The sequence below is a fragment of the Dama dama genome, chromosome 21 (assembly GCF_033118175.1).
Source record: "Dama dama isolate Ldn47 chromosome 21, ASM3311817v1, whole genome shotgun sequence".
Lineage (NCBI taxonomy): Eukaryota > Metazoa > Chordata > Mammalia > Artiodactyla > Cervidae > Dama > Dama dama.
Genome location: NC_083701.1, coordinates 73637759 through 73662117, shown reverse-complemented (window position 1 = coordinate 73662117; position 24359 = coordinate 73637759). Strand labels below are relative to the sequence as shown.

The following is a 24359-nucleotide window of genomic DNA, read 5'->3' as shown; positions in this document are numbered from 1 at the left end:
AGAACTTTGATGTGTAATTTTCTAATAGGTTTTATTCAATAATCTAGTTCCCTTCCCAGTTTTAATTTGACTTTCTCTTATAGTGACATGTAGTTGAAATGGATCGATTCCATTTAAAATGAAAATTTTAAAAATTATATGTCACTGGATCTCAATGCTAGGTTAGTTCTCCAGCAAGTATAGAATGAGTTCCTGCATCTTTTTGCGGTCCTCTGCAATACTGTCTTGAGTTAATGCCACTTTATATTTGACAAGAATTCTTTTGATATTAGCTGTATTTGCATAGGAAAAGGGAGATTGAATGGGGTCATTTTGAAGTTTTTATATAACCCATGTAGATATTCAGAATGGATTGTTTGGAGGAAAAAACATTTGTTCATGTTGATTTCTCTTTCCTTAAGTTTGGGTTATTGTTACATATATATATTATGTTTTTTTTATTTAACATTCATCTCAAAAATATGAGCCACAAAAAGTATTATCTGTCTTATTTCCATCAGTACCTAATACATTGCTCAGTGTGAATTAGGCTCTGAATAAAAACAGTTGATGAAGTAACTGGGTGCTTGGTCGTTTGTTGACAGACCATCTCACTGCGTTTCCCTTCTCAGTTAATGGAGACCCACCCTCGCCTGCACCAGCCGACAGCGCTTCCAGCACGGGCACTGCAGTGGTGCCTGGAGAGCCCGCCCCGCCTTCAGACCGCACCAGTGCTCCTGTCGGAGGCCCTCCGGTTCAAGAGACACTGACCTCCTCGGAAGACAGTGAATGCACGGTCTCTAGCAGTGCAGCCTTTGGGTCTGAAGCTCAAAATACGTTAGATCCTTCCATCTCCAGTTCTGCAAGTAGCTCTGCGTTTGAAGCAGCCAAATTAAGACAGCCGGATGGATGTATGGAACCTGTCCGACAGCAGTCTGGAAGTACCAACACAGAAACGCTGCCATCAGGGTATGTTATTTTTTTTTTTTAAACATGTGTGACTTACATTTAATAGCAACTTTTTAATAATAACCTGAGAGTTGAATATGTATATGAATGTACATGAAATTTTTCCATTGTTCAGTTATTTGAAATCTAAGTTGGAATCTAATTCATACAATTTATTTGCTACAAACCAAGTATGTCTTTAAAACTAAGGATAATTGCTAGTTTTAGTTATAGCATGTGCTATATGACTAGAAGAAGAAAAAACCTTATATTATTTTCCACAACTGTCTATTTGATTCTTGGCTTACTTTTAGAGAAGAGTGACGGTGACTCTGTGTAGAATAGCCTCAGTTCTCTAGCTTTCTTTATTGTTGCCTCCCCAGGCTAAGCTTGAAGCAAGTAGCCATCTTTTTTCTCAGTTTGTACTCAGTGCTGGGAGCGATCCAGTAAGACTGCTGAGAAGCACTGTTATAAACTCAGGTTTTCATTGAAAGTGAAAGTCACTCAGTAGTGTCCGATTCTCTGCGACCCCATGGACTATACAGTCCATGAAATTCTCCAGGCCAGAATACTGGCGTGGGTAGCCTTTCCCTTCTCCAGGGGAACTTCCCAACCCAGGGATCAAACCCAGGTCTCTCGCATTGCAGGCGGATTCTTTGCCAGCTGAGCCACCAGGGAATAATTCTTCATCTTTTAATTTTGCACAGTAGTAATTCAGCTTCCTATGATTTTCTTTAAAGAATATTCTGTGTATTCCATTTGGTCACCTCTCCCATATTTACTTAATACGTTTCGAGTGCCTCTGAGCATCGAATGCTGCTGATGATCTGACAGGAGGCGGATTGCAGGTGGTACCGCGAGCTGTCGGGAGCAGCCGTGAATACAGATGGAGATGCGTCCTCTCCACCCCACTGCGGCACGCCTCAGCTCCTGACAGGCCGGGGACTGAGACCAGTCCATGGCCCTAGAGCTGGGGACCCCCGGTGCGCACGGTGTGCTGTACCCAGGACAGTGTTTACAGTCCTGCCGGCTACAGCAGTGAGAACTGCCGCCTCTCGCCGCTGTGAAAACACGCCTCCAGCGGGCTCTGCCTCAGTGCCCTCACCTCCCGTCACAGTTGCTGTGTCCAGACCCTTTCTGACTCTGAATTGCGTTTTTCTCAGTGCTCCTTACTGGTTTATGTGACTTTGCCTGTTGCCTCATTGTGGTTTTAGGCTTTGGCCTGCTCCTGAATGGGTGCTTCTCTTGAGTCTTGTACTCTCCCATCATTTTAGCTGTTAAATTTATATGTCCAGGCCAGACCTTTCTCTGAGCTTATTTTTATCCACTTACTGGAAATCTCCACTGTCTCCTGCAAGCATTTTTGGCCATGTAGTATCTTTCCTTCCTCTCAAAAATCTCTCATTGTTCCTTTGTCTTCTCTTTGACAATTTACCATTAGTCATTTATCTTGGTCTCACGTGTTTGCCCTTATGACATTGATATATAAGAAGCTTTCCATACTGTCAAGAACCTCTGATCTGGTGGAAGATAAAGATAAGTAAATAGTCATTGACTATACAATTTAATTAAAGCTAAGATAGACATCCAAGTTTAGGGTGCTGTGGGGGGGAACATGTGAAGAGGGGGTTTAATAGGATACCCTGTGATACTGAGATCAAAGAATACTTTCTGGCAGAGATGACCCTTCCGTGGTTTCTGAAACAGGAATAGGCGTTAGCAAAGCAATGAAGAAGGCACATGTGCTGAAAGGTTTCATTTTCAGTGGAGCTAACTGCATGTTCAGATCTCTGACACCCAGAAATGAATAAACAACTCAGGAAGTGGTATTTTGTTACAGCTTGAGTTGAGCATTTGAGGAAGCAGACTGTGTAGTACAGAAGAGTAAACAGCCCTCTGAAGAGTTCTGTATGCCTGCTAAAGCTTTGGGAGTCCCCCCCTCCCCATAGAACTGTGAATAAACATACAAGAATTTTAAGCAGGGGAGTGGCACAGTCATTTTTGCATTTCAAGATTGTTCTAGAAGTGGTATAGACAGATGAGGAGTTAAGAAGACAAAGCAGAACAAAACAAGCCAGGCTTTTATAAATGAGAAAAGTGGGCACATTCCTGTTTAAAATGATAAGTACATAAACTTAATTCTGTGGGGCCAGGTAAATGCTTCCACGTGCTTGTAGCCACTGTATGTGAACTTTGCATGAAGAGACTTTTGTAGGCATCTACATGAGTGAGGAATCTAGATGAGTGATTTTCAAATTGCAAGTTGCAGCCAGTTAATAGATTGTGACCAGCATTTGAAAACATAATAAAGTAAATCAGTATTGACCAGAGTGGAAACCTGGAGTGTGTTAAGTAAACATTGCTTCCTGAAAGTTTGTTTTTCTGGTGTACTTTTGTTTGTGTAAAATCTGTAGGTAAATAGCAGCGTAGGACGAACAGATACATTCATGTAAAATGTATTCTTACTCTCTGAGCTGTTGCCTGAAAAGGTTAGAAGCTACTAACCCCAGTGAGAAATTAAAATAGACTGCCCCAAGGTGGATGCTAGTCTTCTGGAGTGATGTTGCTGTGGGAGGTGGAATGCGAGAGTGGGGCCAAGGTTGGTTCTTCTGGCTTAGGCAGTACTTAGCTTCTGTAACCATCTTAGCAGTTTTCAAATCTACATCATCTTCTCTCTTTCCTCAGAAATCTTTTTTAGTTCCTGTATTTTATCTCGTTGGTGACTTATTTCATTAGTGCCCAGAATTACGAGTGTTCTGAAGGGAGCCTATTCTAGCCTGGAGGGTTATGCCCAGTGTGGTCTTACATAAAGCCCTTTGCATTTGCTCTGACTTCTGTGAGGAATGTTATTCCTCAGATATGTGCATGTCTCTGCCCAAATGTTACCTTGCTCCAGAGGCCTTTCCTGATTCCCTCAAATCAGGCTGCCCAGTCCCTGTCCCCAACCCCTGCCTTATTTTTTTCCAACCTTCTGTTAAGAAAATTTACAAACATGCAGAAAAATATAAAGAATTTTACAGTGAACACCCGTATATCTGTCTATCGCTAGGTTCTGTAGTTGATATTTTACTCTCTTTGCTTTATCACATATCTCTGCACTTCTCCATTTGTCTGATGTTTAAGTCTAATTAAGTAAGTTGTAGTTGTATATTTTGCCCCTCAAAACTTCAGCTTGCATGTCATTCACTAGAGTTTAGTATTTGTTTACAAATTTTTAGGTAAAGTTTACATAGAAATGCTAAGTCTTAAGTGTGTCATTGATGCATTTCGACAGGTGGAAATAATGCAGACCTTTATCACGATGAGAGTGCTATCATCACCTTAGAGAGTTCTCTCAAGCCCCTTTCGTTCAATCCTGCTCCCACTTTTAGGGAGGCAACGCTGTTCCTCCCTACAAGTATTTTTCCACAATAGATTATAGATTAGTTTTCTCTGTGGTGGAACGTCACATAAATGGAATCAGTATAAACTCTTGAGTAGGGTCCTTTTAATCAGTATGATGTTATTTGTATTACTTTTCAACACTTAAGTCATTATGTCATGTATATTTGTGTGTTTATCAGTTTTCTCTCTACTATGCTGAAAAGGGAGCTTTATTTTGTCCATTTCTGTATCCCTCGTGCCTAAAACGACACCTGCCATGTAGCAGGTGCTCAGTAAACATAAGTGAACTAGTGCTTGATGCGGTGATTTTGAGTGAGAGCAGTTGGGCAAAGGCCCTGGCTTTGTAAAAGCTTTGGAGGAAATTGTTAACAAGGTCAAAACCTACTGAAAATTCAAGTAACATGAGAGCTGAAAGGCACCATTGAATTTAGCCACAAAGAGATTATTTATTGTTGACCTTTGACAGAATGATTTCTGGGAAGGAGAGCTGTATTCCGATTTCTGTGTGATGGAGTGAATGGAATGGGTGGAAATGTGATAGAAAACTCTTTGAAAGAGTGAGAACTAGTGCATGCAAGTGCATGAACACACAAGGAAAGAGGAACGTTTGGTAGAAGCAAGCCAGAAAAGACCCAGTATTGAGAAGTAGTTTTTTATTTTAAAAAATGAGAGTGACATAAAGGGTGGGCAGCAGAGAGGTTAGCAAGCCGAGCAGCAGCGGAGAGGGGCACCTATTGACTGTGGTTTGTGAGAGCCCAGTCGTTACCCAGTCAGTAACTACATCCTGTCATTTTTACTATAATACATCTAGCAAAATTCTCCCACATTTACTATTCCTTTCCTTTTTTTAAGTAAGGTCTTTTTCAGCAGTAAGTTTTAGGAATGTGTATATGTGAGATACGGAACCCGTATCTGAATAGTAGGGACAGGACAGTATTATGGTTGAAGGTGACATGTAGCAGTTATAAATTAGCACTTATCCCCTTGAAATTGAAGAATTCTGTTGGGAAGTCCCATCACTCGGCCTGGTAATTTGCAGCTGTTTGAAGGGGTCTTAGGAATTTCCACTGCAGGGATGATCTAGTCTCTGAGCAGTTCAGCCTATCACTGCTGCAGGACGCGCGGGCTTAGCTGTAGCTGGCTGTCACTGAGGCCCTGGCCAGGCCCAGGGCAAGCCCCTTACCCTTGTCCCGCTGTCTCCCCCGCCAGCACCTTCCCTCCTCACTGCTGCCTGACATTAGCTCTGGTCACCCCACATGCACTGGGGCTTGTTCTCGGCATTGCTCCTGCCCCAAAAGGTAAACTCTCACTCTGGGAGTGACAGTTCAGCAAATTGCCTCCCTGTGGACCAGCTGCCAGGGGAAAAGGAGAAGCACCCTGAGATCCTGGTCACTGGGGAGGGTGGTGGAATTGACTAGGCTCCTCCACTGCGGCCAGGAGTTCTTTGTTCCATGAATGTTGTCAGCAGAGGGCGGGAACATGGCACATCCACAGCCTGGGTGACCTACCTCAGGAAGATGCAGTGGGGCATGACAGGAGTTTTTGCTCTTATTATGTTAGTGCCTACATAATAGTCCTGACTTTGCCTTTTAGCCCACAAAGTCTAAAGTATTTACTATCTAGTACTTCACAGAAAAAGGCTGCCTTCGTGTGATCTAATGAGTGGAATGCAGAAAATTACAAAGATGATATCCAGAAGGGGGTCTTCATATGATGTGGAGGAAAACCCTGAAATCTGGAAGTGATATGGAAAAATTAAGAACTAGTGGCTAGAATTATAGTTGGAACCTAAGTGCTTACTGAATATTGAATATTAAATTAGAACTATTTCCAGCTAACTTAGGATCAAACTAGAAAACGGCGTCAGAGCCCGTTTTATGGATGGTACGCTCAGTTATGTACATTACACTCCTCTTACATTATACTCCTTGCAATGCAGGAGACCAGGGTTTGACCCCTGGGTCAGGAAGATCCCCTGGAGAAGGAAATGGCAACCTGTCCAGTATTCTTTCCCAGGGATAGAGAAGCCTAGCAGGCCATAGTCCCTGGGGTCGGAAAGATTTGGACATGACTGAGCAACTTTCAGTTTCACTTTTCTCTAATTAAAAAGAAGTCAAATTAAATTGAATCCTCATGTTTGAGAGGAAAATGTTTCCCATTTATTCTACTTTCAGCTGAGAACAAGAATGTTAAACTCAGAAATATGAAGTTTTTGTTTTTAACATTTAAAGTTTTTTCTTCTGTGCCATGCCAGGGAGAGAGTGGAGAGGAGAAATGAAGGAGTGCAGAGGAGAGAACAAGGGTGGGGGCAGGAACAGGTGGAGTGTGTCTGAGATGGAGCAGAGGAAGATAAATTAGGGTGCGCTTAAACTCAGAGGCACACCAGAGACAGGAGAGGGGTGACATACACAAAAAGAAGACCCTGTGTGCAGATGGAAGAGGGGGTTTTCAGGCAACTGTCTCACTCCATACTTTAATGCCGTTTCTGCTAAAATCTTTTAGATGTGCATTTTTTTCATTTGCCCCAAACAGATATTACTTTGTTGACATTTTATCCTTTGGGCACGATATTAGGGTGACAGTTTCTTCAGCCCTTGATTAAATTTCTGTTTTGTGACGATTTGGAATTCTGTGAATTAGTAACTTTAAAAAACTTTGGGTGTTATTCTGTCTTCCTCTGCTAAATGAGCTTACTGAGTTTCCAGTGTGTGCTGTTGTTGGTAAGTCACTTCAGTCATGTCTGAGTCTGTGCGGCCCAATGGGCTGTAGACCGCCAGGCTCCCCTGTCCGTGGAATTCTCCAGGCAAGGATCCTGGAGTGGGTTGTCGTGCCCTTCTCCAGGGGAGCTTCCCCACCCAGGGATCGAACCCACATCTCTTATGTCTCCTGCATTGACAGGTGGGTCCTTAGCACTAGCGCCCCCTGGGAAGCTGGGAAGTTTCCAGTACTGCTAATGAAAAGGGAATAATTAAGCACTTACAAAGCCCAAAAGAAACAACTTCATTTTGTGTATAAATATGACGCTTTAAAACATATCTGTAATTTTTTGGCTTATAAAAAGGAATCATAAAAAAAGAAAAAAAGGAATTGTTCTTCAGACTGTCTTTAGCTTGTTCTTTTATTTCTGTATTTTTATTAAAGGTGGGAACAGAGAAAAGATCCTCACGGTAGAACCTACTACGTGGATCATAACACACGGACGACCACATGGGAGAGGCCACAGCCTCTGCCTCCAGGGTAAGGCAATGTCTTCTCCGGCTTCAGCTGTGTTTCATGTGTGGAATTTTAAAAGCTCAGTTAATGCAATATAAAGTGGTTCTTTCCTACTGCATGTTATGTTTCCTTGATTTGCTTTTGTGAATAGTAAACGTTCAGTAAATGAGATTTGTTACCCTGTGTCTCATTTACAGTTAGTCTGAAGGGCTTCCTCAGGAGATTAAGAGATGTCGAACATTGGCATGAGTTTACTGAGAGGAGTTGCAGACTTCTGATCCAGTGTCAGTCCTTGCTATTTTTTTAAGGAATGAGAGTCATATTTAGGGCAGTTTATGTGTATGTTTCTTCATAAACAGGGATCTAAACTATGCAGTTGTGTGATATTTACATAAGAGATCCTAGTGTTATTCAAAATTATTATCTAAAAGATCGTTACAAGTAAAATTGTATTAATTATGGCTGAAGTTAATAGAGCATTTTAAATGAAGAGGCATTCCTATTACATACTAAATAAAACTTGTGCTGTTAGGCTGGTATTCACTAATAGTCCTTCCAGATGCAACTCAGAGCTCACCAGTATAAACATATTCAAAGTCCAGAAAATTAAAGGGAACAAGTGTGTTATCTTGTGAAACTGGTTGCTGAAAGGATATCGAAAGCTTATGAATTAAGAATACAGACTGACTGGAGGTGAACTGAACCCTGGAGGGTAGGGGTCCAGGAGGCCAGGGAGTCTTCTGGCTGGTGGAGAGGGTATTCCGTTCTGAGAGGACTGAAACAGGCATGACGGGATGAGGCCTCTGACACATTTGGGGCCCGCCAGGAGTGGATTTGGCCCCTCATATGGGTCCCTTGAAAGAAAGGAAAGTGAGGGTGAGGCTGGAGAAGGGAGGTGAGGCTGAGATGGTGACTGGGTTCATTGTTGTGCCAGCAGACGGTGACAGGCGGAATGGCATGGCTCAGTCTGCACTTCAGTTCAGCAGCAGCGTGGCCACAGAAGGTTGATTAAAAAGCTGTACAAGTTGAGTTAAAACCCTTTACATGGGCAGGGATGATAGAGGCAGATTGCTCGGTATACAGTTCAGTTCAGTTCAGTCGCTCAGTCGTGTCCGACTCTTTGTGACCCCATGAATCGCAGCACGCCAGGCCTCCCTGTCCATCACCAACTCCCGGAGTTTACCCAAACTCATGTCCATCGAGTCAGTGATGCCATCCAGCCATCTCATCCCCTGTCGTCCCCGTCTCCTCCTGCCCCCAATCCCTCCCAGCATCAGGGTCTTTCCCAATGAGTCAACTCTTCGCATGAGGTGGCCACAGTACTGAAGTTTCAGCTTCAGCATCAGTCCTTCCAATGAACACCAGGACTGATCCTCTTTAGGATGGACTGGTTGGATTTCCTTGCAGTCCAAGGGACTCTCAAGAGTCTTCTCCAACACCACAGTTCAAAAGCATCAATTTTTCGGCGCTCAGCTTTCTTCGCAGTCCAACTCTCACATCCATACATGACCAGTGGAAAAACCGTAGCCTTGACTAGACGGACCTTTGTTGGCAAAGTAATGTCTCTGATTTTTAATATGCTATCTAGGTTGGTCATAACTTTCCTTCCAAGGAGTAAGTGTCTTTTAATTTCATGGCTGCAGTCACCATCTGCAGTGATTTGGGAGCCCAAAAAAATAAAGTCTGACACTGTTTCCACTGTCTCCTCATCTATTTCCCATGAGGTGATGGGACCAGATGCCATGGTCTTAGTTTTCTGAATGTTGAGCTTTAAGCCAACTTTTTCACTTTCCTCTTTGAGTTTCATCAAGAGGCTTTTTAGTTCCTCTTCACTTTCTGCCATAAGGGTGGTGTCAGCTGCATATCTGAGGTTTTTGATATTTCTCCCGGCAATCTTGATTCCAGCTTGTGCTTCTTCCAGCGGTATACAGTTAGCAGTCAGTAAATGTTTATCAAAGAAAGAGGGAGAGTAGTCACATTGATACTGTTCAATCTATGACCTCTTTTTTTAGACAGTCCTTAGAAATCATGTATGGGAAGAACGGGAAGGTAGTTTAGCTAAATAGCAAGTTACATGTTCATAAATTTTCTGAAGAATATCAGTATTTACATTCTTTTAAACTTATCATCTCTTGGACTTGATTTTTAAATTATTTAGGTAACATATTACCTAAGTGCTTTCCAGTTTCTTGTATGAAGAGATTACTGTTTATTTTCATTTTTGTCGCCACTCCGTTTACTTTTGGCAGTTGGGAAAGAAGAGTGGATGACCGGGGAAGAGTATACTATGTGGACCACAACACCAGGACGACCACCTGGCAGCGGCCCACCATGGAGTCGGTGCGGAACTTCGAGCAGTGGCAGTCGCAGCGGAGCCAGCTGCAGGGCGCCATGCAGCAGTTCAACCAGCGCTACCTGTACTCGGTAACTCGGGGCATCGGTGTCAGCGCGTCGTCTCCTTCCAGCGTTTCCCTCTTCTCCCTGGATGACTTTTCTTAAATGTTAGAGATTGCAAGATCTTTTTTAGTTGATCTTTAGTAAATAATTAACACTTCTGATATACATAAGCACTTTAAGTTTTTTTTTTAATCCTAGTTTACATAGCTATACACTCATTTTGTCCTTATTAAGAGGTAGTCTCATAAATGCAATTTACTAATAATATAATTTGTCTTGGTTAGTTCCCAATCTTCTACTTTGAGTTATAATCATTTTGTTTGCTTTAAACAAAACTGGTTGCCTCCTGACTTTACTTAAGGCCAGTTTTGCCATATTCCAGCTATTCTGTTTCCATCCCTGGTTTGTAGAAATGCTTTCATCTGTTTTGGCCCACTAAATATGTATTCTTGGGATCGGAGATAGTTTTGTCCAAAAAAATGTAATGCTGTCTGAAAATTTGATCAATTGGTGATTTAGTGCCATAAGCAAACGCCCACAAGAGTTTGGGGGATGGGGAGAGGACTTCTGTTTAAATAGATTTGATCTCAAGAAGTAGAAAGTATAAATCTCAAGTACTGGGCATCTCCAGGTAGTGTTTTAGAGCAGCTTGAAACCCCAAAATGTGCAAAGGAATTAGTAAAGACACACAAAACAGCTCTTCAGAATCCTGCCTCGGGCAGGCTCATTCAGCTATGCATTTTGGGGAGGTTAAGTAGTAAGTTCCCATTTGAAGGCTGGTCCATTCTCCTGGTTTTCTGGCCATCAGAGGGTGGGCCAGCCCAGCCTGCTTAGCCTCTCATGCTATTCGTTCTTGGTTCTTAAGTAGCTTGTGCAGAAATCTGTGGGAATGTTCCTTCCTTTAGCTGTATGTACTAAACAGGTTGTGTGTGTGCATTTGTTTTGGTTGGACTTTGCTGTATATCTGGAAAACCTTGGGGAAATAGGGCAGAATTAGGTAATGGTGTGCGTCAGAAGCAGAGGAGGCAATGGCAACCCACTCCAGTGTTCTTGCCTGGAAAATCCCAGAGATGGAGGAGGCTGGTGGGCTGCGTCTATGGGGTCGCAGAGTCAGACACGACTGAAGCGACTTAGCAGCAGCAGCAGCAGTGCATCAGAAGTATGTTCTTCTGCACAAACAGAACATCCTAAGGTTGAAATTTAGTTGTCTAAATGATATTGAGTACAATTCATAGTATCTGTTATGAAGTTATAAAATATTTATCAAGATGTATGTGTTTTATCATTAAATGATTTTTCAGGTAATAATTTTTTATTTGTCCTTCTTTAAAAACTGGTGGTAAAAATGTTTCTTTTCTTTTGAATATGTTTCTGAGTTGTCATAATATGTAAGCATTAATATGTTTTTATGTGTGTTTGAATATATAAAGTATATTAATACAAAGGTAAAAGTTTATTTTTATAAAGATAATTCTGGAATTTAATATTATTATGTTAGTAGACATTTGTTTTAAAGAGAGCTGTGGTAATTATATTGTTTTTCAGCAAATAATGTTACCTCATTTAAACATTACAATTTTCTGTATGTTATTCCCTCATGTCATTTCACTCTTATGGACTGTTACAGAAGGGCTAAGAGGTTAACGTGCTGATGTTGATACATTATCTCTAAATCATTATAGAAAAACTAATTTATCGCTTATTTAACTCCTCTTGATTCATCACATTTTTAGGATTTTGTGCCTTGAAATTACTATATTCACATTTCCTTATCATATTTTTTAGAAAATGACTATTAAATGTGATTCAGACAAGTGCTTAGTTTATGCTTTTATATTAAAAACCTTTTTTTTTAACTTCTCCTCCCAATCCTTTTCTCCAATCAGGCTTCAATGTTAGCTGCAGAAAATGACCCATACGGGCCTTTGCCACCAGGCTGGGGTAAGCTAATGTGTTGTTGATAAAAATATTGAAATGTATATAGAGCAAATAGTTATTAAATGCCATGCTCACTCTATTTTTTAGAAAAAAGAGTGGATTCAACAGACAGAGTTTACTTCGTGAATCATAACACAAAAACAACCCAGTGGGAAGATCCCAGAACTCAAGGGTAAGTATATACTACAGCCTTACTTAAGTGATCTTGCATGTCGGAAGACGGAATCAAGTAAACCTCAATTCAGACGTTTTTAGCACCTCAATAATGTTCACCTTGTGTGACTTTAACTTTATCTTTTAGTTTGCAGAATGAAGAACCGCTGCCAGAAGGTTGGGAAATTCGGTATACCCGGGAAGGTGTGAGGTACTTTGTTGATCATAATACAAGAACAACAACATTCAAAGATCCTCGCAATGGGAAGTCATCTGTGTAAGTGAAGTTCTGAGATGCTGTTTAATGAGAACGTAAATTTTGACTTCTAATTTAGCCTCAAGCAAATTTTACATTATGTATCAAGAAAATCTACACAAGTAATAATCTGGTATACGTGTTTTGCTCTGCTGTATTACAGAGTGGATTTGTGGCATATAATTCCTTAAGAACAATAGTAGGTATTTATTTAGTGATTACTAATGTGCCAAGGATTCTTCTAAGCACTTTATATAAATTAGCTGTTATCTTCCAACAGTTGCTTGAGGTTGATACTCTTACTTTCCAAGTGTGGAAATGGAGGCCTAGGGAGCATATTGACTCATGCAAAGTCGAACAGCAAGTGATGGAAGTGGTTTCAGACCAAGGCAGTCTGTCCACAGAGTCTGTGCTCTTAACAGTCACATTCTGCCTCTGCAGCCTCAGGGACTGAGACGTTCAGCATGGCTTTCCTGGTAAAAATAGCTTAATGAAGTATTTGAAAGGTCTCTCCTTCATCCTTACTCTTAGATGTGATGTCTTTATATTACTAAGAAAACAGAAGCAGCCATGAAAGTTTTTCACGAATTCCTACAGTTACATCTCTCTACCAGTCAGCATCTGTCTTCCCTTTTCATCCTGAAGGTAAATTGTCATTATTCTATCAAAGGCCAATCCCTCTGCTGGTGCACGAGGTCTTTCCCTCTTCCGATTAGCTACTCCAGTAGTGATTTTCATACCATCCATCTTTTCTCTGCAGTGTCATTCCCATCAGCTGTTCCTTCTCTGAGATTAGAAATGAACAAGTGCAAGTGGAAAGCCATGACTCATCACCTCGTAAATCCATTTAATGGCGAATTCATTATTATTGCTTCCCTTTGCAAGAAAACTACCTGAAAGACATGTCTGTGTAATTGCTGTTTCTAGTTTGTCTCTCAAACCAACAACAAGGGAGTTTCACTGACGCTAACTAACCTCACTAAGGGGACTAGTGCCCTCCACTGGGTTAGTCCCTGGGGTGGTTTACAGCTCTGTCTAATTTGACACAGTCAGGAGTATTTGAAGGAAGTTTCTCCCTCCTGACAGAAGTAGTACAGGGACGCTGCCTCCTGATTTCCTTCTGCGTGTCTGGTCTGTCTTCTTCCTCCTCCTTTTTGTGGGTGACAGGGGGCCCTGCTCTCCTGTCAGCCTGTTAACACTGACGTACCCGAAGTGCCTCCTCAGCTCTCTCTTCTCTGCTGTCTGTACTCATTCTCTTGGTGAATCTTATCCAGCTCACAGATTTTTCTCTAGCATTTCCCTTGTAATTTTGCTGCTACTTACTTGATAGCTATTCTTAACTTCTTCCTGATAACTACCATCAGTCAGACTTATTCTACCTGGGATATTTCCCATCTCAGTTGAAGGACCTCCACTCTTAGGTGTGTTTGAGCCAAAAATCTTGGAATTGTCCTTGACTACTCTCTCTCTCACGTCACATACAGTCCATCATGAGTTCCAGTTACCTCAGCTTCAGAATGTATTCAGGACCAGCTGTGTCTCACCATATCTACTGCCGTCACTTTGGTCCAAGCTACCGTGGTCTCTCACCTGGAGTGTTTCTCTGAGTACCACTCTGCTTTCTACCTACACTTCACGCAACACTGTCCCCCATACAAGACTTTTTACTTTTTTTTCTTTTAAGTAAAAAGTTACTCCACAAAACCCTTCCATGGTTTCCGCAGAGTACTTGACCGTTGGCCTCTAAGCCCTTGGAGCATCTGACCCCGTTTAACTTGTCAGCCTCACGTGTGACATTTCTCCTCATTCAGTCTGCCTCAGCTTCCCTAGCGAGTTAGCTGTACCTCAGACAGCTGAGCCTTCCTCATCTGGGCTCTGATTTCCTCTGGTTGGTGTGCGCTTTCACCCAGTAGTACCTGTATGACTTACGCCCTCCATGTTTTCTGCTTATTGTTTTGTCTGTGAATCCCACTCTGTTTATTCTGTTCACAGTTGAAAAATTCTTCTCCCCAATTCACTCCTTGTCCTTTTTTCATCTTTTTTTCCCCTTTTTTAGGAGCGGGAATGGTGAAACGTTTATGCTCTTCTAACACTAAATGGATAGTTTACTTATTCATTGCTTCTTGTCTGTTCTCTTCACTAGTACATAGACTATACAAAAAGAGGTATTTTTTTTTTCAGTTTGTTTTATTAGCCAGTAATACTCTCACTATCTAGAATAGTGCCAGGATACATACTGTGCATTTTGTAAATGTTTGTTGAATGAATTCAGTTGAACCTGACAACAGAAGAGAACATTTTTCATCCATTGCAGAATGTTCCCTGGGAATGTAAAAGTTCTTTATGCCTGTCTCGTAGGCTATCGCTAGTGGGCAAAAGACCCAGGGCTCTCAGTGTGAATAGCACTTCCACTAATTGCCGGCCACCCTGCTTTTTCCCCCACTGACCTGCTGAGCTGGGTGACCTGGACATCGCTTCCTAGGAGCTCAGTTTTGCTTTGTTTACTCTCTTCAGCAGTATTTGTTTTTATTTCAAATTAACTTTAATATGTGATAAAATATCCTTTCCTGTCTCTTCTACCTAGAGCCTCTTGTCCTCCCCTCCTTGGATTTAAGGGTTAGCAAGAAGTTTTTATTTAAATAGTCATAGACTTTCATATTTAACTAACTTTTTAATATAACATAACATTTAATATTTGCACTCTAATACATGGTTAAAATCTAAAATGTGGTGGAAAGTATAACCCCAGAAAAAGTGTAGAAAAAGCAATATATACCATCCGCGACAAGTCCTGGTGCCAATCCTGGTGTCATGACACAATTCAGCTTTATATTTTTTTTTATATTATAGGTATTATGCCTATCTCCCCCCTCCCCATCTGTATTCCTGCAAATTCTAGTGTCAGTTTATGTTTTCTAATAAAAATGTAAATCTCATTATGTTAGTGAGAAATAAGCCTTTGAAACATATTTTTTTTTCACCTGCAACACTCTATTAGAAGTGCTGGGTTATTTGAAAAATCTGTAAATTCTTTTTAATATCTTTTAAATTTTTAAAAAATTTCATTTTATGTTGGAGTATATTTATCTACAATATTGTGTTAGTTTCAGGTATATAGCAGGGTGATTTAGTTACACATATCCACTCCAGTATTCTTGCCTGGGAAATCCCGTGGACAGAGAAGCCTGGCGAGCTACAGTCCATGGGGCTGCAGAGTCGGACACAGCTGAGCACACGTGCATGCATCAGGTCAAGTCAGTCGCTCAAAAGTCATGTCTGACCCTTTGCGACCCCATGGACTGCAGCATGCCAGGCCTCCCTGTCTTACCACTAACTCCTGGAGTTTACTCAAACTCATGTCCATTGAGTTGGTGATGCCATCTAACCGTCTCATCTTCTGTCATCGCCTTCTCCCGCCTTCAATCTTTCTCAGCATCAGGGTCTTTTCCAATGAGTCAGTTCTTCACATAAGGTGGCCAAAGTATTGGAGTTTCAGTTTTAATATCAGTCCTTCCAATGAATATTCAGGACTGATCTCCTTTAGGATGGATTGATTGGATCTCCTTGCAGTCCAAGGGACTCTCAAGAGTCTTCTCCAACACCACAGTTCAAAAGCATCAATTTTTCGGCGCTCAGCTTTCTTTATGGTCCAAGTCTCACATCCATACATGACTACTGGAAAAACCATAGCCTTGACTAGACGGACCTTTGTTGGCAAAGTAATGTCTCTGCTTTGTAATATGCTGTCTACATTGGTGATAACTTTTCTTCCAAGGAGTAAGCATCGTTTAATTTCATGGCTATAATCATCATCTACAGTGATTTTAGAACCCCCAAAAATGAAGTCTGCCACTGGTTCCCCATCTATTTGCCATGAAGTGATGGGACCAAATGCCATGATCTTAGTTTTCTGAATGTTGATCTTTAAGCCAACTTTTTCACTCTCCTCTTTCACTTTCATCAAGAGGCTCTTTAGTTCCTCTTCACTTCTGCCATAAGGGTGGTGTCATCTGCATATCTCAGGTTACTGATAGTTCTCCTGGCAATCTTGATTCCAGCTTGTGCTTTGTCCAGCTCAGCATTTCTCATGATGTACTCTGCATTTAAGTTCAATAAGCAGGCTGACAATAAACAGCCTTGATGTACTCCTTTTCCTATTTGGAACCAGTCTGTTGTTCCATGTCCAGTTCTAACTGTTGCTTCCTGACATGCATACATACAATATATCTGTTCTTTTTCAGATTCTTTTCCCATATAGGCTATTACAGAGTATTGAGTAAAGTTCCCTGTGCTATATATATGGTAGGTCTTTGTTGCCTATTTTAGTTTATTATTTTTTAATTTTAATTAAAAAATTTTTTTTCATTTTTTGCCAGGCAAAAGTATCTTTGCCTTTTCCACACCCCTCCCCCACAAAGAAAGATAACTTTAATGTGCTAAAGGGATTCTTTTCTCATCTCTAGCTAAATTTTAGATGCTTACATAAGTTCTCTTCAAAGAGAGATTAAAGTATTGATAATTAGGCTTATTTGGTATGTTGTACTACATGGGAAGCACTGTCAAATGTAGTGATAAAACTTCTTAGATTCTACAGCTAAATGTTAATTAATGTAAATGTTCTAGAAATTATATGACATTCCTCAAATTGGGTATATCCTGGAATAGTGTTGTATCATAATTTTAGTTATTATCTTAAGATGTTATATGTTGCATAAATAGCCAGATTTCTTTGTCAGTTGCATTGCAGTTGGTTCTTTAATCATGCTGTTTCAATTCTCTGACATTTATATTACTCTGATGCTTTTACAAACATGAAGATCTTCCAAAAGATTCATAGAGAGGACTTTTTTACAAATATAGGTTTCTAATAACTTTTAAATCATACCACTTAACTGAATAAGAAATTACAGAATTCTAATGGAAAACCAGATGGCTTCATAAACTGCTAACAAGAGATCAAGACCAACAAGAATAATTACATGGGACTGAAAGAACAATATGATTTATGTTTTATGGTTTTTTTTGTCTGAAATACTACTGGCTTTTAATATTTGTTTTCCAGATATGAGGAAACTTTTCCCATTATGCTAACTATAACAATGTATAATATACATATATATTTAAATTCTATCACATATTTTCACTGTTTTGTACATTTTTTATTTATTTGGAGTTACATATTGAATTTTGTTCCTGCTTCTTCACTCTGTTATGTGGGAATTATCTCCTCTTAAAAATATTTTTTACTATTACCCTTTAGTTTGTTATGCTAATGACAAATCTGGTTTTTGTTTTTCTATAAATGCTTTCATTTTTTCCCAAAAGATGTTTTTGCTTATATACAATTCTTTTGTTTGTTATTATATGTTTTTAGCACATTAACTAGCTTCTTTGTTTATTGTATCCTTTAAGCACATTAACTAACTTCCTTGCAAAATATCCGCCCATGCACATCAACTCTGTCTTTGTGTGTATATATCGTGTGTCCTCATTGCTCCCTGTTGGCCCCCTAAATATTACCTTTGCTTCTCTCCCAGCAGGTGTTACAGAGTAACTTGCCTGTCATTTGTAGGACACTGGTACACTCCAGTTTCATACTGAATAGTGAACATCCAGCTTTATTATTTATTAATATGTGGTTTGTTTTTGTTTTTCTTTAGAACTAAAGGTGGTCCACAGATTGCCTATGAACGCAGCTTCAGGTGGAAACTTGCTCACTTCCGTTACTTGTGCCAGGTACTGCAGTGGTAAATAAACCTTCTGTTCGTAATCATTTAGTTTTCTTGTTACAGGGCACACGTACTGTAACTAACATGACATCACAATATTATTTTTGTTTTCAGTCTAATGCCCTACCCAGTCATGTAAAGATCAATGTGTCCCGGCAGACATTGTTCGAAGATTCCTTCCAACAGGTAAGAAAGATGTACCAGAATAAAATTGAACAGTCAGCCCTCTGTATACACAGATATAATAGCATCCATGGATTCAACCAACTGTGAATAGAAAATATTCTGCAGTGGGGTGGAGGGAGATTTACAGAAAGTTTCAAAAGGCGAAATTTGAATTTGCTGCAGCCAGTAGATTGTTTTATTGTGCCTTGCTTTATTTTACTTTGCCGATGAAAGGTTTGTGGCAGTCTTGTGTTGGGCGGGTCTCACAGCACCGTTTTTCCAGCAGCATGTGCTCACTTGGGAGTGTCCCTGTGTCACATTTTCATCATTCCTGACATGCTCCAAACTTTTCATTATTATTAATTTGTTAAGGCGATCTCTGAGCCGTTACGTTTGATTTTCTGTTCTAAAAAGATTCAACTGCTGACATCATGGTTAGCATTTATTTTTTAACAATAGAGTATTTTTTAAATTAAGGTCTGTACATTGTCTTTTTAGACATAATGCTGTTGCCCCCTTAATAGACTATAGTACAATGTAAACATGACTTTTATATGCATTGGGAAACCAGAAAATTAGTGTAACTTGATTTATTGTGATATTCTCTTTATTGCGGTACTCTGGAACCAAACCTATAATATCTCTGAGGTATGCTTGTGTGTATGTGGTATTTATATTGTATTAAGTATATAAGTAATTTAGAAATGATTTAAAATTATATGGAAAGATGCACATAAGTTGAGCACCCCCATATTTTGGTATGTGTGGAGCTGTCCTAGAACCAACTCATTTTGGATACTGAGGGAAATCATACAACTTGAGTTGTTGTATTCGTTATATCTAAAGGGAGTTAAGGTTTAGAAATTTTCAGCCATTTAGAACACAACTGTGACAATGACTACCACTTACTGAGTGTCCCTTATAATAATAAAATCCATCATGTATCAAGTGATTGTCATATGCTTAGCACTGGCACCTTCCATTTATCATTTCATTTAATTCATCACAAAATCCCTTTGAGGTAGCTCCTGTCATTATCTCCCATTTTTACAGGCACAGGTACCTAGGCTGAGAAACAAAACCATTCTACCATGAATTAGATTACTAAAATAAAGCATAACGAGCTCTGGAACAAGTTGACTTATTTTGACACCTATTTACTTTTTTATTAAGACTTTATTAACTCAAAATAAAGTCGTGATATGAGACTAAATTAAAGTTAGATTGGTGTAGGCACTGTATTCCATTTAAATATTTCCTTCACACCCGAGTGTTAGTTCTCACTTCCTCCTGGTCTCTGTTCAGCGTCATGACCTCAGACCTTGTGCGAGCACTCATTTGAGATGGCGGTCCTCTGCTCACCCCCTCACAGTCCCATTGCAGCCGGTCACGGCGCTTCATTCTCGTTTGTGACACTTCTCACCACCTGTGGAGGAGGAGCTGGCAGCCCACTCCAGTAGTCTTGCCTGGAGAACCCCATGGAGCCTGGCGTGCTTCAGTCCCCAGAGTCACAGGGCTGGACACAACTGAGCGACTAAACCATTCCCACCACCTAACACACTCTGTCTCCCTCACCAGGGTGAAACTCCAGGAGGTCACAGCTGTTTTGTTTACTGCTGCTTTGCACAGTACCTAGAAACAGTGCTTTGCACATAAGCAGGTATTAATAAACATTTGGTGGCATGAACCAATGAATGTAATACCTTTGCTGAATTATCTGTACAATAGAGATGAAAAACCAAAATATTGTCAGTTCTTTTTTTCTGACGAGGTTGAGAATTTTTCTTCTCAGTCCTGTCCCAAAGTATTACAGTGATGAATTAAAATTCTCCGTGTTCAGGTACATAGCGACTTGCATGTATAGAAGCCAAAATGGAGTAACAGTTCTTAAGTCAGTGATGTTCAAATCCTAGCCTCAGTTTAGTCACTTGTTGCAGTTTGGACAAGTTACTTAATATAGCTATTATCATCAAAACTTTTTCTCTTTGAATTAATAAGTTTTTATTTTGTTCCAAGCTTTGTGTAAACTTTGTTTTAATACATACACATCTGAATTCTTGGTAGATTTTACTTGGCTTTGTCCTCTGGCTTGGGGAGAATCGTGCTCTGTGAGCCCCTGACTCGCTGTAAAGTGGAGGCCTGCTGGTGAGCTGTCGCCTCAACCAGACCAGTCTTGGCTCTGGGAAGTAGTTCCCTTTTATCTGGAAGTAAAGCTTATTTACTGGTAACCTTAGTGTGAGCCTCTAAGGCTTATAAAAAATCTAGTATAGATATAGTTTTAAGATAAACCTTTTTATGCTAAAATTCATCATCTTATAAATAATTCTTCACGATAGCTCAGTTCCTTTCCTACTGAGAAATGGAATGTGTGGTATAAGCAATAAATTCTACTTTTCATTAAGTGTTCCTCGTCAAAAAAATTTTCAGGTCACCTTTTATAAGATTTTGGTAAAATTTGGAGAGTGACAGAGATGGAAATATTTTCTAACCTGAAAAACATTCTCTTTCAAGCTGTTCCTCTCTTGCTACTAACACAAAGTAGAACTACCATTTAATACCAGAAGAGGGGAAAGAGATTTATGAAAGTTAATCAGAGAAAGCTTAGTAGACTAAGATGCATCTTTTCTAGTTTGTGGAATTAACCAGTTGATCTCTTTGAATTAAGAGCATTGTTTTTTAAGATAACGAAATGTGTGATTTTGAAAACACAGATGAAATTTAAATAAAACTGTTTTGGAAGAAACTTGTGTTACATATGATGTTTAAGCATCCATGTTTTTGTTTTTAATTAGATTATGGCATTAAAACCCTATGACTTGAGGAGGCGATTATATGTAATATTTAGAGGAGAAGAAGGACTTGATTATGGTGGCCTAGCAAGGTAAAATAAAAGATATATCTGCTTTGAAATAAGTGTATCTCCATTGTAGATATATTCTTGAAAAGATACATTTTTTCAATAGCAATCTAGAATTATTTTTAAAAACAAAAATTGAAATATTCATGTAAACCTAGCAGTAACCATTATTATTATTATGTTGCTTATCCTGTACATTTTCTCTGCATATTCAGTTGACCCTTGAAAACATGGGGGTTAGGGGCGCTGAACCGTGTGTTGTCAAAAATCTGCATACTGCTACTTCTGTTTCAAAAACAAAAGAGTATGGAATTAATCAATGCAAGCTACTATACATAAAATAGATAAGCTACAAGGATTTACTATATAGCACAGAATTATATTCAGTATCATGTACAAACCTATAATGGAATATAATCTGAAAAAATTTAGCTGAAACACTTTACTATATGCCTTAAAACTAACACAATATTGTAAATCAACTTTACTTCCATTAACACAAAACATTGATAAATGACTTACCAAAGGACAGGAAGCTAAAGCAGTTTGGATAAAATCTGGATTCAAATCCCTAGTTCTTTCAATTCCACACACTGATCTCTGATTGACTTTTGCTGTACTTAATTGATTTTAAGATATTTGTAAAATGAAAATACAGGTACTATATTGAAAAAAAATTCACGTATAAGGGGACTTGGAGAGTTCAAAAGCATGTTGTTCAAGGGTCAACTGTATATAAATTTGAATATATGTGTGATATCATACATATTTGCTGATTTTTTTAAAACAGAATTGATCATACAATTTGCAAAATATAGCAGCTTGATTTTGTTATTTTGTATATCATGGATATCTTTCCATATCACGTATAGACCTTATACTCATGGTTGCATACTCTTCCATTGTTTGAACATAGCATAGTTGATGAATCAGCATGAATAAGGTTGTTTCTTATTTTTTGCTGTTATAACAGTTTGTGTTGGTTTGATGTTTGTGTTTTTAATCCAGTCTGAGTCCTTTTGACTAAATAGTTTTCCACATTTACTAAATATTTTTTTAACAGACACTTATGAAGCAATAAGAACAGCAGATCCTTTTTATTTAATTTTTTTTCCTCAATTGCTTTGCCCAGACCTAATTTGATAGCAGTTCATTTTTTAGTCAAAGCATTTTCATTAAAGAATTAAGTTTGCTTTTCTTAGAAACAGCTCTCTTTTTGAACTCATACTTCATGGGTGTTCAGAATTACATAATCACAATTTTAGTACAGCTGACTTAAAAAGAGGTAGAAAACTAGAACTGGTGGAGTTATCAGAACTGGTTGTGTTAATGTATTTTCTCATCTAAAATATTTAAGTTTTTTCAGAAGAGAAAATTGCCTATAACTGTGGATATTCATATCACATCTATTGTGATTTGTCTCAATTTCAAAAATGTTCAGACATTAAAAAGGCACATCTTAGAAATGAAATATGGTATTATTTTTACAGTGTCTGACTTTATAATATTCACATTCTTAACCATTTTATACCTCAACTGTTTGGGTTTTGTTTTATGTTTTGATGGTTTTAATGCATATAATGTACATAATTAGTTACTGCACACCATGTTTTTCTTATTCCCAAATTGTTTATTTTGATTCATGTATTGGTTTTGGTTTAATCAGTTCACAAGGGTGATATAGCCCTCTAGTTTTACATGTTTGAGAATATGTCTTTTGCTGCTTTTGTATTTAAACAAGAACTTCACTAGATCCAGATTTCTCACACACTTGTTTCTCCAGTACTCGGTAGACGTTGCTTCACTGTCTTCTAATTGAATGTAAACTCTATCAAGTAGGAGGCCAGCCCCTTGTAGGAAGCTTTTCTCCTCTGGGTACCCACGCAGGTCTTTCTTTGAAGTTCATTAATTTCATTGTTGATTGTTTTATATCTTTTTTTGGAGCTTATTAAGATCTTCCTTAATTTAAGGGAAATTTTCTTCTATTAGGTCTTTGAATATTTTTTCTGTTCCATTTGTTCCGTTTTTCTTCAGGAACATCAGTCATGGGTATGTGGACTCTCCTCTCTCAGTCTTACATGTCTGTCATCTCTTCTCAGGTCACTTTCATCTTTGTGCTTTTTCATTCTGTTCTGATTTTTCTCAGACCTGTCCTTGCGTCTCTGTTTGCAGTACTGCCCCGTGTTTTGCTGCTTCTAATGTGACTTTTCATTGTTGGTGGTTTTACTGTTTTCCTCTCTAGGCTCTGCTAACTCATTCCTTGTCTATTAATTTTTTTTCAACCTCTTGTAACTCTTTAATTTATTTGAGAGTATATAGAAGAATATGTTAAAGGGAACTCTTCTACCTCTTGTTACTTAGAATTTTTTCTTCTTTTTTCCTACTATTAGAGTATAGATTAGATGCCACATTGTAGTCATCCTTTTTTTCAGTGTACCCAACAGTTTTCTCTGGGCTGTTTGCTGAAAGTCATCTGCAACATCTGGGAGTTTTATTTCTACTTTTTGTGTCTAAACACATTCTCACTGCTGCTGCTGCTGCTGCTGCTAAGTCACTTCAATCATGTCTGACTCTGTGTGACCCCATAGACAGCAGCCCACTAGATCTGTTCAGTTCTCTTCCTGGGGACATATGTTACTTCAGCCTCATCATAGTGGGAAGTCAGCTTGGTTCAGCTACTGTTTGGGGACTGAATTTTGTTTTATAAATTGGTTTTAACATTTCTCAGTTGATTTAGACTCCCTTCTCTACCCTTCATTAAGTTTCCAAGATTATATTTTTAAAGTTTCAGAAAATTATTTCTGAACAGGCTGCCAGGCCAGATCTAGCTTGCATAGTGATGACCCCCATTGTGATTTTAAATTTTTTTGTATTATTTGACAACATTAAAGAAATCACTAGATTACTGTTACAAATCAAGATTTCTGGCCTTTCTTTAAAAACAATTGCCACACCTTCTCACACGGCATCAATGGACTGAATCAGAGTAGCTGATTTCCCTGTTGGGTGTCATACATTCTGTTTCACTTCCTGCCCACCATAGCCAAGTTGTCTAAGGACTATAGTTATATTCCTAGAAGTAATTCTTCCTAGACCAGTGCTGACTTTTATCCAGGATACAGTGAGGAGTGGGGGTTTGTGACTGAGTAGAAGGCTGTGAGCCCATGCAGAGAAGGAAGCCTGTTGTACTCACTAACATCTGTAGGTATTTGAGTTTCGAACCCTGTATTAGAAGAAATGGCTATGGAAGACAGTCTTTGCATATTGAGTTTATTTTGTAATAGAAATTATTAATCTTTTACCTAGTCAGGTTTTCTGTATTGGACTTTTTAAAATGAGA

General features: G+C 39.2%; 1 protein-coding gene across 6 annotated transcripts in view; it reads left to right on the top strand.

Annotated features, from left to right (window-relative positions):
* The window catches only part of WWP1 (WW domain containing E3 ubiquitin protein ligase 1), a 131571-nt gene that overhangs the window by 80008 nt on the left and 27204 nt on the right, over positions 1-24359 (top strand). For all 6 annotated transcript variants that reach the window (XM_061123831.1, XM_061123829.1, XM_061123830.1 and 3 more), the window contains 9 exons: positions 612-948; positions 7453-7548; positions 9774-9948; positions 11808-11862; positions 11947-12031; positions 12161-12289; positions 17929-18004; positions 18112-18183; positions 20955-21043. In XM_061123831.1, the coding sequence (XP_060979814.1) occupies positions 612-948; positions 7453-7548; positions 9774-9948; positions 11808-11862; positions 11947-12031; positions 12161-12289; positions 17929-18004; positions 18112-18183; positions 20955-21043 (1114 nt within the window). The remainder of the gene's footprint in view (positions 1-611; positions 949-7452; positions 7549-9773; positions 9949-11807; positions 11863-11946; positions 12032-12160; positions 12290-17928; positions 18005-18111; positions 18184-20954; positions 21044-24359) is intronic.